The following is an 11,484-nucleotide window of genomic DNA, read 5'->3' as shown; positions in this document are numbered from 1 at the left end:
ACCTTCCCCCCCCCATCTTATGACCCAGAGATAGAAACTCCCATGCTAGAATCACTGCTTAGGAAGAGGTACAAGTGGCAACTGCTGTGGTCCCAGCCAAACACCTTTAAAAATACCTTTTTTTAAAAAAAATAATAAATGTGTGTGTATTTACCAATTACATGTAATACAAAAAGTTTCCACACAAGTTTCCTAAGTTATATAATCGAACTTAGCTCCCTCCCACCCTTCCCTTCCCTCAGTCCCAACCAAACACCTTAAGCAGCAGTCTCCAGGCAGCACCCCAGCCCAGAGCTGGTTTAAGACCAAAGTTGTAGAGGAAGGAAGTAGAACACCAAAGTGCAGGGCAGAGTGGTACAGAAGAATGAATTAGCACTCTCTCCAGAGACCGACAATTAGATGTCATTTAATTTCCTTGGCCCTCGGTTTCCCCAGCTGTACAATTGAAGACATGGCACTAACTGGTTTCTAAAGTCCTTTCCAGCAACTAGGCTCCCACATGCGCTTATCCACACCCTATACCTAGAGGCCACGATTTGGGATGCAGTCGGATGCTTTTATCTCCAGCTACTTAAATTGATTAAAATCTCAGGAACACATCCTTTTGTCTCTACATCCCTACACCTGATACTGTTTCTACTCCTTACTCTAGCTCACTTCTCCTCTAAACTTCGCACCCCTTCAAGGGTCCTTCCCCATGCCGTAGGGGTCCCCGACCCCAGCGCTGCAGCTGCAGATCCGATCCGATCGCTGGCAGGGCTCTCCGGTTGCTTGCTGGGAGCAGTGATCTGTGCACCCTCCCAAGAGGTAGTGACCCGCAGTCAAACTCACCAGGAGGGTCAGCAGGAACAGAGGGCAGCCGGCTTCAAGCCGGGACTGCCCCGGCCCATCTGTGGCCATCAGGGGCAGGATCCAGGGACAGAGAGTACTCTGGGGTCGGGCCGGAAAGGGAAGGCAGATGGGGAAAACCAGGGGCGGGAGGCGACAGCCAAGCAAAACAGAGTTCGAGCCGAGGCTGGTGCAGATGTAGCTGCTGCTGCTGCCACGGCTACTGCCCAGGTGAGAGTGAGTCCAGGGAACAAGAAGTGGCAGTTGCTGCTGGAGGAGGAGCACCTGGGGAGTAGCTTTTCTTCCTGGTTTCTGCTAAACTCCCTAGCCTCTTGGGCCTTTCTGCCCAAGGGGCTTTACCCTCAGACCTAGGGGTGGGGCCTCCAAGCTTCAGAAAGACAATGAGTGGCCCCTCCTTAACATTTCCTCCACTCTACCTGACACAGAGAAACCTACAGATAGGAACTCCCTTTTACTGCCACTAAACTTTCAAAAAAAAATTTAATCTGCCCTGGGTTTTTTCCCCCTCTCGGAAGAGCAGGCGCCACCTACTTTCTCCACCTTCCCATCCCCTCCCCTCCACACACCCTGTCTCCGCTAAGAATTATTAAGGCGCCCTGCCCTGAACAGAGGTACCGTACCAACTTGTATTAAAAACTCATTCAGCTTTCATTAGGTGGCACAGGAGTGGAGCTGGGGCGGTCACTGAGACTGGCTAGTTGGCTCACCGTTTCCCGGTGCTCCACCCTTTTCTTTGTCGTCCCTTTCCCCCTTCCTCCTTACAAAGTTTGACTTAGCTAAGTTCGCTCAAGTACGCATTAATTCACAGGCTCTCTGGTAAAGGGACTTTAGGTCCTAGCTGTGGGCTAAGAACAACTCAATTATGGTGCTGGTTGATAGGGATCTGTTTGCTTACATTGTTCAGAATCGGAAAGGAAATTGAACCAGCCCTTTCGTTTTATAAATGAGGAAAGCGAGTCATAGAAAAATGAAATAACTTGCCCAAGGTGGCACAGCTAAAAGCAGAGCCAGCATAAGAGTTGTTTCGTGACTTCCTTGATGAGTTGGGTTTTTTTTGTTTGTTTGTTTGTTTTTTGTTTTTGTTTGTTTGTTTTTTAGTAGAAAGTAAACTCTGGCCTGTCAGTCAGTCTGTGTAAACCAATAAACATTTATGAAATGCCAATTAGATCCTGGACACTGTGCTAAGTCCTAGAAATACAAAGAAAGTCAAACCAATTCCTGATTTCTAGGAGCTCACAGAGGACCGTGGTGGTTGTTCATTCTGTTTTTGTATCTCCAAAGTTTTTTTGTATCTAGCACAGTGTTTTGGAAATTACTTCAGGGTGACATAGATTTAAACCTTAGCTATATCTAGTTCAGCCCTTCTATTTTTAAAGAGGCCAAGAGAGGTTGTGACTGGCTAATGGTAACAGGTAGTGAGTGGGAGTCAGGGAGGATTTAAAATTAGGGTTCCCTGCACCCGAAGCCAGGGCTCTTTCCACTTACTAAATGTTAGATTAATCAAATTGCCTTTTAAAAAATTTTCACCATGATCATCTATCACTCTCATTTTACTGCTGAGGAGACTAGATTCCAGAAAGATGGAACAATTTCTTTAGTTGCAGAGCCAGAAATAAAATCCAGCATAGTCTCTTTCCATCATATCATGGATCTGTTGAACATCTTACCATGTGAGTTTTATTTTCCTGGACATCAAGGATACCGTCTAAAATTATGATCAATTATGGTCAATCAGATTTTTTCTATATTAGACTTCTGAGAACTGAATGTTTTCCCTCATGAAGATTTCCCTTTCTCTACCCCTACTAAATCCATTGCTTAAAGAAAAAACATTGCAGATTGGTTGTCATTCAAAACTGAAGAAAGGAATAAATAACCACTGGTTTACTTAAAGACGAGATCTGAGACAGGGTGAGAAGATGGGATAGGAAGGAGAGGCAAGTCAAATTTTGAAGGTCTTCTGAAAAGCCATGGCCAGATGTTCTGCCTCTTCCTACTCTTTTAAAACTGGAAGCCATAGCCTAAGCCATACAACTAAGGCAAAGACTTGCAATTCTATTTTGTTTCATAGCTCTATGCAGAGGGGAGAGGAAGAAACCAGTTGTTTTTTTTTTAAATTGCAAGTCTGGAATGGCTACTAGCATTTGGAAATATTTCTCATGGAAACTGATTTATATTCTTGACCAAAATCTGTTAGCAATGTGTGTGTTGTTCAACTTTGAAATTAAAATGATCTACTATTGGTTATATCATTCATTTCATGTTATACCCCCTACTCTGTTTTCTTGGTATATTTCACATGCTAGAATTAATCTTTGCTTATAAATGAGTATGGTATTGGACCATTAGTGTAAGGCACAGTTTGACATCTTTCTCCTAAGTCTCCTTTTTCCTTTTGTTTTCTTTTCTTTTTTTTCCCCTGATGACTATAAAGCTAAACTCATACTCTGAAGGGCACACCCCATATAGGTAACAATGACATCATTACCTTGAGTGACTGTTCAGCAGAAGTACAGAGCAACTTTGCTAATACTAAATTTTAGAAACCAATTCAGACTGTTGTCATAACTCTCTGACAATAGGACACTTACAAACTCTTGCCAGCTCTCCAGTGTCTCAAAGATGTATCATGGTTTTTTCTTCTCATTCCAGGCAAGGGTGGAGAGTAATTTCAAAAGAATTTGTGTTGGGTATATATTTACACTTTTCAAGCTGAGTTAATTGAAGCTTTTTGTTGCCTCCAAATCCAGCACTCTACCTACTCTATAACATAATTTCCTCTTTATCCTTGATTCCTCACTCTCTTTCACCTCATATAGCCAAATAAATTATCAAAATTTGTTGTTTCTGCCTCTACAACATTACTGTCATTCTACTCCTTCTCCCTACTCACACTATCATCACCCTAGTTCAGGACCTCATCACCTCTCAGTTGTATTATTGCAGCAGAAGCCAAATTTCTCACTCTGACCTAAACCACACCCCTCATCAATTTACCTGACATGCAACTTCCAGTGATTTTTCCTTTTGATACATTATACTTTTTCCCACACACTATAATCCTATCTAACTGGCCTTAATATCCCACATGCGCAACTTATACTATATTCTCTTTCCTAGTCTTTGTCCTCGTTGTCTGTTATACCTGGAATTGATCAGTTCATAAATAGAGTATCTTTTTCATACAATAGCAGCAAGACCAATGTCATTGAATAAAAAGTATATACTCAGGTATAAGGAGTAATAATACTGGAAATGTAAGAGGAGGCTAGATTATGAAGCATTTTGAATGCTAAACTGTAGATTTTGCATTTCACCCTGGAGGCTATAGGGAACTTGTTAAGTTTATTGAGTAGGGAAGTGACTTGGTTAGACCTGACCTTCAGGAAAGTTACTTTGGTAGCTAAAAGGGGTATGTTTTGGATTAGGGAGAAAACTGAGAGAGACCAATCCAGCAACATGCTATTGTAATTGTCCAGTTGTGCGTTGATGAGGACCCATACCAGAGTGATGGCAGCATCAGAAGAAAGAAGGGAAGTTTGAGAAATATTACAAAAGTGAAAATGGCAAGCCTTGGATATGGAAAGGAATGAGAAATACTGTGGAAAAGTCATGAGGATGATTCTTGGGTTGTGAGCCTAAGGGATTAGGAGAATAGTGGTACCCTAGAGTAATAGGAAAGGTAGAAAGTAGAAGGGTGAATGTAAGGGGAAAGAGAATTAATTCTGTTTTAGATATACTTAGTTTAAGATGCCTACTGAATATACAGTTTGACATGTCTGAAAGGCAGTTGAAGATGCAAGACTGGGAGGTCAACAAAGAGATTGGAACAGGATAAGTAAATCTGATAATTATCAGCATAGAGATGGGACTTAAATTAAAAACATGAATGCTGATGAGATCACCAAGTGAAGTACAGAGGGAAAAGAGAAGCAGGCCCGGGAAGGAATCCTGTGGGACAAATATAGCAAGAGAGCATATGATATGAATGAGGATCCAGAAAAGGAGATTGAGAAGATGTTGTCAGTTAGATAGGAGGAAAACCAGGAGAGTGTAGTCTCCCCAAAACCTAAAGAGAACATCAAGATTAGGGCAATCAACAATGTCAGTGATTGCAGAAATGTCAGGAAGAATGAGGATAGAGAATTAAGAATTGCCAAATTGAAGAGTTAAGAAGAGAGTGGGAGGAGAGAAAAGTATGGGTAGAGAACAGGTAGAGGTACCTATTGAAGACTGTGTTTTTGAGGAGTTTAGCTGCAAAGGGCAAGATAGATTTAGAGGATAATAAGGATGGAAGGATCCAGTGAGGGGTTTTCAGGATGGGGAGGGCATGTTTATAGATAATAGAGAATGACTAAGTAGACAGAGACAGATTGAAAACCAGTGACAGAATGAGAATGACAGAAAAGGCAATCTATTGAAGGAGACAGGATAGAATTGGATTGCTTGAAGAGGCTGAGGGGTTAGTCTTTAAGTTAGTTAAGGGGTAAATTAAGGAGTAAGACTACTTCATTGTGTGGGACAGGTGAAGAAAGAGAGTTACAGAAGGCATTTGAGTGACATGAGAGGGTTAAGAGAGAAGAGAGAGCAAATGACAAATGATTTTCATTTTTTCTAGAAAATATAAGACAAGATTTTCAACTGAGAGAGTGAGATGGGAGATTCAAGGAGGGATGAAAAGGTTTAGTATAGCTGCTTGAGAGAGTGGGATAATGAATGGATAAAGCAGGCATAAAAGATTTTCAGCAGTGAGAACTCAGTTGAAGTTGTATAACATAAATGTGTGGTGGACCCAATCATGATTTGCCCTACTCCTTTAGCAGCATGCATGCATGTATGTATGTGTATATGTATTTAATTGAGTGAAGGCAGGAAATGGTGGGAGTAGGATTAATCTATGATTGATGTTTGTTAGGGTATGATTGGTAAAGTGATAAGGGGATTCCAGAGAGAAAGACAATGTAGAATTTAACTGATTCACCAGGGGTCAAGGTGGGAGGGGAGAGAGAACAAGTGCCAAAAAGATGATTTGGGAGAGAATTGAGGGATCAAGGGATTGGAGGGCAAGGTGCAAGAGAAGAGTAGGGTTTTTTAAGGGCAAGTAGAAGGAGAGGTGAAAAGACAAAATATTATCATCAAATAAAAGGGATTTTGGAATTCTTGAATGCGGAGTTGATGCATTTGTGGGTGCTGGCAAGATCAAAGATATGATTGTCTTCATATGAGGCTGAGGAGGGGTGGAAGATTAAGTTATAAGAAATGAATAGGTTGAAGAATTGATTGGTTAGAATGTTTAAGGAAGAGTATATATATATATATAGAATTCCTGGGATTTGAAGGTATAACCAGGTGTGTGAAGGTTCATCATTGAGTGGAGAGTGGTATTCTTCGTAAGAAGGCTAAGATCAGGCTGGAGGCAAATGCAGCATGACATGGGAGGGACATGGTCAGATGGTCAAATGGTCAGCTAGGAGGCCCCACTTCAATATTCCTCTTCCTTCCAAAGGGTGGTAGTTGCCTTGTACTGTTCCAGATAAAAGTTTTTACTTTGGAGGCAGATAGAATATCTTGTCATCTTGCCTCAAGGAACATGCTATGCTCAGCAAAAGATGACTTATAAAGTTAAGTCTGAGGAAGGTTCCCACCTGAGGAGGCTGGTATCTTTTAGAATTCCTCATTTCCTTTAAAATGCATTCAACTGCCACTTTTGACATGAAATNTATATATATATATATATACAGAATTCCTGGGATTTGAAGGTATAACCAGGTGTGTGAAGGTTCATCATTGAGTGGAGAGTGGTATTCTTCGTAAGAAGGCTAAGATCAGGCTGGAGGCAAATGCAGCATGACATGGGAGGGACATGGTCAGATGGTCAAATGGTCAGCTAGGAGGCCCCACTTCAATATTCCTCTTCCTTCCAAAGGGTGGTAGTTGCCTTGTACTGTTCCAGATAAAAGTTTTTACTTTGGAGGCAGATAGAATATCTTGTCATCTTGCCTCAAGGAACATGCTATGCTCAGCAAAAGATGACTTATAAAGTTAAGTCTGAGGAAGGTTCCCACCTGAGGAGGCTGGTATCTTTTAGAATTCCTCATTTCCTTTAAAATGCATTCAACTGCCACTTTTGACATGAAATTATGCTTGCCCTCCCTGAACTGCTAGTGCACTTCATGCAAATATGTACATTGCATGTATTTCACATAAACTTATTTACATAGTTCTTGTCTTCTCCAGATTGCTCCTGCAAGGAATTCTTTCTTTTTTGCCTTTGTCTCTAGCGCATTCCTGACAATGAACAAGTGCTCAATAAATGTTTGAAGATTGATTGCTTGATGCAAACCTCATGTCAACCCTGAAAGGTAGACCAATTTTACAGATGAATAATCACCTTGCTTTACATGAAAATAATGAAATACATCTCACATAATTTTCAGAATTATAAAATAACCATATTTTTGTCAGGTTGCCCCTCAAAGTGCTTACCAATATAAACTATATAAATTAAAGCTAACTTGTAACTTACTCACATTGTCCAGCCTGTAAATTTAGCAACTGCAAGGATTTCCAGTCCTCCTTAGACTTTCTTTTTCCTATTCCACTTGTTTTTCATTTTGTTTCCAGGTTGATTTTGGCAAGTGCCCAAAAGCACCAGAATGTGTCTCAAAAATATTTCTAATTATTTTATTATTTTTATAAAATTTCAGATAAATTATCTTGGTCAAATATTCATTAGAGTATATAGCTATAAATCAGCCAAACATGTATTTTTGTGGGGAGAGGGTAGCAACAATCTTTTAACAACTGGTGAGGGAGAGGAACAATTATAATAACTATGACAACTCTTTCATATGGTGCTTAATTAGATATTTTACTTCCAATAATCTTGTGAAGTACATTTTTTAAACTTTAGTAGCAATAATGCAGGAATACCATACTATTGTGGTCTAATACCTCATTAAGAAGCACCTACTCCCATTTTAGCTTTTTTTAAAATGTGTTTTTTCTAGTCATTCAATTGTGAGTTCCCTGAGGGTAAGGACTATCTTATGCCTTTCTCTGTATCCCTAGCTAGCATTTAGCATAGTGTCTGATACATAGTAGGCACTTAATAAATGTTTATTGACTCTGGCTCTGAATATGTCATATTTGTCCTTCCTAAATGTGTAGTAAATATTCCATTAGATTTGTTGCCACAGTTTCTTTGGCCATTTTCCCAATCAATGAATAATCCCTTTGTTTTCAGTTCTTCACCATCATAAAAAAATGTGGCAGTGAATTTTGGTGTATATGGGGCTCTTTATTCTATTTTCATCCTCCTTCAGGGATAGGTCCAGGAAGGAGATCTCTGGGTCCCAAATGTCTCATGAATATTTTAGTCACCCTTTTAACACAATTCCAAATTATAACAATAATATATTTCAGAGATGCCAAAATCTTCAGGTGGAAGACCTAAATCTTTGAAGGAGGAGAGTAAATTCAACTCAACTCAAAACTTACTGGTTTGGTAAAAGCGGAATATATAAAAACCCTGAGATGAAGTAAATTCCTTAAAATGACAAATTAGTAAGATGCTAGAAGATTTGAGCACTGCCTTATCCCCTTAACAATTTAGAAATGCTTTCATTAATGCAGAGTTTAAATACAATATTAGCAGAGATTATAGCAAAATATCACAAGGATCATACACTATGACGAGGTGGGTTTTATACCAGGAATGCAAGGGTGGGTGAACAATAGGAAAACCATCAGAATAGCTGACCATATCAATAACAAAGCCAATGGACACCATATGGTCATCTAAAATACAGAAAAAAATGACAAAAATTTAATACTCCCTATTAAAAACACTAAAGAACATTGGAATAAATGGGTCATTACTGATAGTCAATCTAAACCATCAAGAAACATAATGGTCAAAGGATATTGTAAAAATAAGATTCTGGGAGACACTTCTGTGTAAAGATCTGACTTTATTGTGACAGAGAAATCATAGTGCCAGAGGTCTACAGGTTTCCTACCTCATTTTGCAAAACACAAACACACTTTTATAATTTCCTGTCTATTCCCACCACCACCACCACCCTAACACCCCCTTGCAAAAGATCTCCAAGAGGTCCTGGAGACTCTGGAGCTTCAAGGAGCTCTTTCTGGTACTTATCTGGAGCCCTGGTGCCTCTGGGTAACCATCTGTTCCCTGTATGAGCTAACTCACTTAGAGAACGTTGTTGAAAAGATTGACACACTTATGATTAATATGACAACCCACTTAAAATTACTCTAATTGTTATAACTCAGGTATTATCCTGGAACTACATTCTTAATCTGGTTACATATACAAACTTTTGCCTGGGACCAAATTCTTGCTATAAATCACAGTTACATTTTTTTTAATTCTAAAAATCATACTCCAAGCATTAATTAAGCTGCAAATTATTGATTTTATGGTTACAGTATGAACAGGAAATTCTTAGAAGAAAGTAAAGCTCTCTTTAGTCATAAGAAGAGAAATGCAAATCAAAACAACTCTTAGGTGTCACCTCACACCTATCAGACTGGCAAATATGACAAAAAAAAAGATCATGATAAACATGGGAGGTGATCAGAAAAACTGGAACATTAATACACTGTTGATGGAACCATGAACTGATACAACCATTTTGAAGAGAAATCTGGAACCATGCTCAAAAGGCCATCAAACTGTGCCTACACTTTGAACCAGCAATATCTCTACTAGGTCTATATCCCAAAGATATCAAAGATTTGGGGAAAGGACCTACTTATACAAAGATATTTATAGCAGCTCCTTTTATGGTGGCAAAGAACTGGAACCTGATTGGCTGAACAAGTTGTGTATATGATTGCAATGGAATATTATTGTGCCATAAGAAATGAAGACTCTACAAGCCATTTGAACTCTACCCTCTGATTTTCCCTTTACTTATATCCTCCCTATGTCAATATTTCTGCAGCAATTCAAGTTTGTCTATAGATTTGCTAGTTGGTTATGAGGGTCTAAAAGTGATTCTTTTTATCTCTTGTTAGAGGGGCTACAACCCAAAGCCTCTGTGGAATGTTTTCAAGGAATCTCACATCCTCTGTATCTTCCTGCTGCCATCTTCCCATAACCAAAGTCTTTCCATTTATTTCAATTTTTTAATATGGTAATTGTGTAAATTATTTTCCTACTTCTGTTTAATTTACTCTGTACTTAATCACATAAGTTCTTTTTTCTTCAAATAATTCAGATTCATAGTTTCTTGTAATGAAACATCACAATATAGCCATATACCACAATCTGTTCAGTAATTCCCAATAATTGGTACCTACTTTGCTTCCAATTCTTTGCTACCACAAAAAAATACTGCTCTAAATATTTCATAAATATGGAACCATTCCTTCTTTGAAGTCCTTACACTTCTTGGCATATATACCTTGCAGTATCACAAGGTATAAGGGGTAAGATATGTTTGGTGATTTTTAAATATAATTCTAAATTGCTTTTCCAAATGGTATGACCAATACATACCTCCACCAACAGTGAACATTTATAACTGCTCTAACATATACCAGTTTCATATTTTCTTATTTTCACCAGACTGATAGGTGTAAGATAAAACCTTAAAGCTATTTTAATTTACATTTCTCTTCTTCAGTACTTCAATGTAGCAAATATAAGACTAGCACAGAAACATTCAAATTATGATTTGCCAAGATATATTGTCAAACCAAAACTGATAAATACAGAAGACATTCTCCAAGTATCAAGAAATAAAACAATATATTTGCTAACTATTGCTTTCAATTCAAATATAGCAAAGAAAAATGTTAGTTCGAAAAAATACATAAAAGGCTTTCAAAATAGCCTCATCCACCCTCGCCCCTTCGTCCCCTAGCACCTATCCTGTAAACAGAATTATATGGTTTGAAAACAAAAGAATTTGCTTTAAAAACTACTCTTGGAAGAATATAGCAACGAAAATTCAAAACTAAGGAAATCATTGATGAAGACCTCTAAGCATTGTCAAGTTGTAATGAAAGAAGAAATTGGAAATCTGCAGACTCCCACAGCAACTTGGTAGGATCAACTTTTTAATCTAAATAGTTAGGGTATTTCATTGTCTTGTTTGGAATTTAGAGTTTGGTGTGGTGTACTTATAAAGATGTTGTTGCTACATATAATGGGAGTCTTGAACATGTATAGATCCCATCAGCTTACTAAGCTAGTATCTCTACAAGCACTCCAATCACTGGGTCTACTCTGCTAACTTCCCAATGAGGAGGAGATTGTTGACTGGCTGTGGACACATTCAGAGAAACTTGTTATCTTTACCTACACTCTTTTTCATTTTTTTCTTTGGGATCTTGATAATTCTTTTTGCTTTTTTCCTTCAGTGAAGATAACATAGCCTCTGATCTTGGGAGTTTTGAAAGGTTAGACCCCTAGAAATGAGGGAAACACACCTAGTAGGGGACTAAAATATATGGCAGAGTAAACACTCTCTCTCTTCCTTTCTCTCACTCTCTCTCTTTTCCTTTCTCTCTCTCTCTTCCTTTCTCTCTCTTCCTTTCTCTCTCTCTCTCTTTATCTCTCTCTCTCTCTCACTCTCTCTCTCACTCTCTCTCACTCTCTCT

General features: G+C 38.8%; 1 protein-coding gene across 1 annotated transcript in view; it reads right to left on the bottom strand.

Moving 5' to 3' along the window:
- The window catches only part of DSC2 (desmocollin 2), a 43,604-nt gene extending 42,704 nt beyond the window's left edge, over nucleotides 1–900 (bottom strand). The window contains exon 1 of the mRNA XM_044682917.1: nucleotides 832–900. Coding sequence (XP_044538852.1) covers nucleotides 832–900 — 69 coding nt within the window. The remainder of the gene's footprint in view (nucleotides 1–831) is intronic.
- Nucleotides 901–11,484: the final 10,584 nt, after the last annotated feature.

This window comes from Gracilinanus agilis, chromosome 1, assembly GCF_016433145.1.
Source record: "Gracilinanus agilis isolate LMUSP501 chromosome 1, AgileGrace, whole genome shotgun sequence".
Lineage (NCBI taxonomy): Eukaryota > Metazoa > Chordata > Mammalia > Didelphimorphia > Didelphidae > Gracilinanus > Gracilinanus agilis.
The sequence above is the reverse complement of the archived record's forward strand: the minus strand, read 5'-3'. Positions and strand labels throughout refer to the sequence as shown.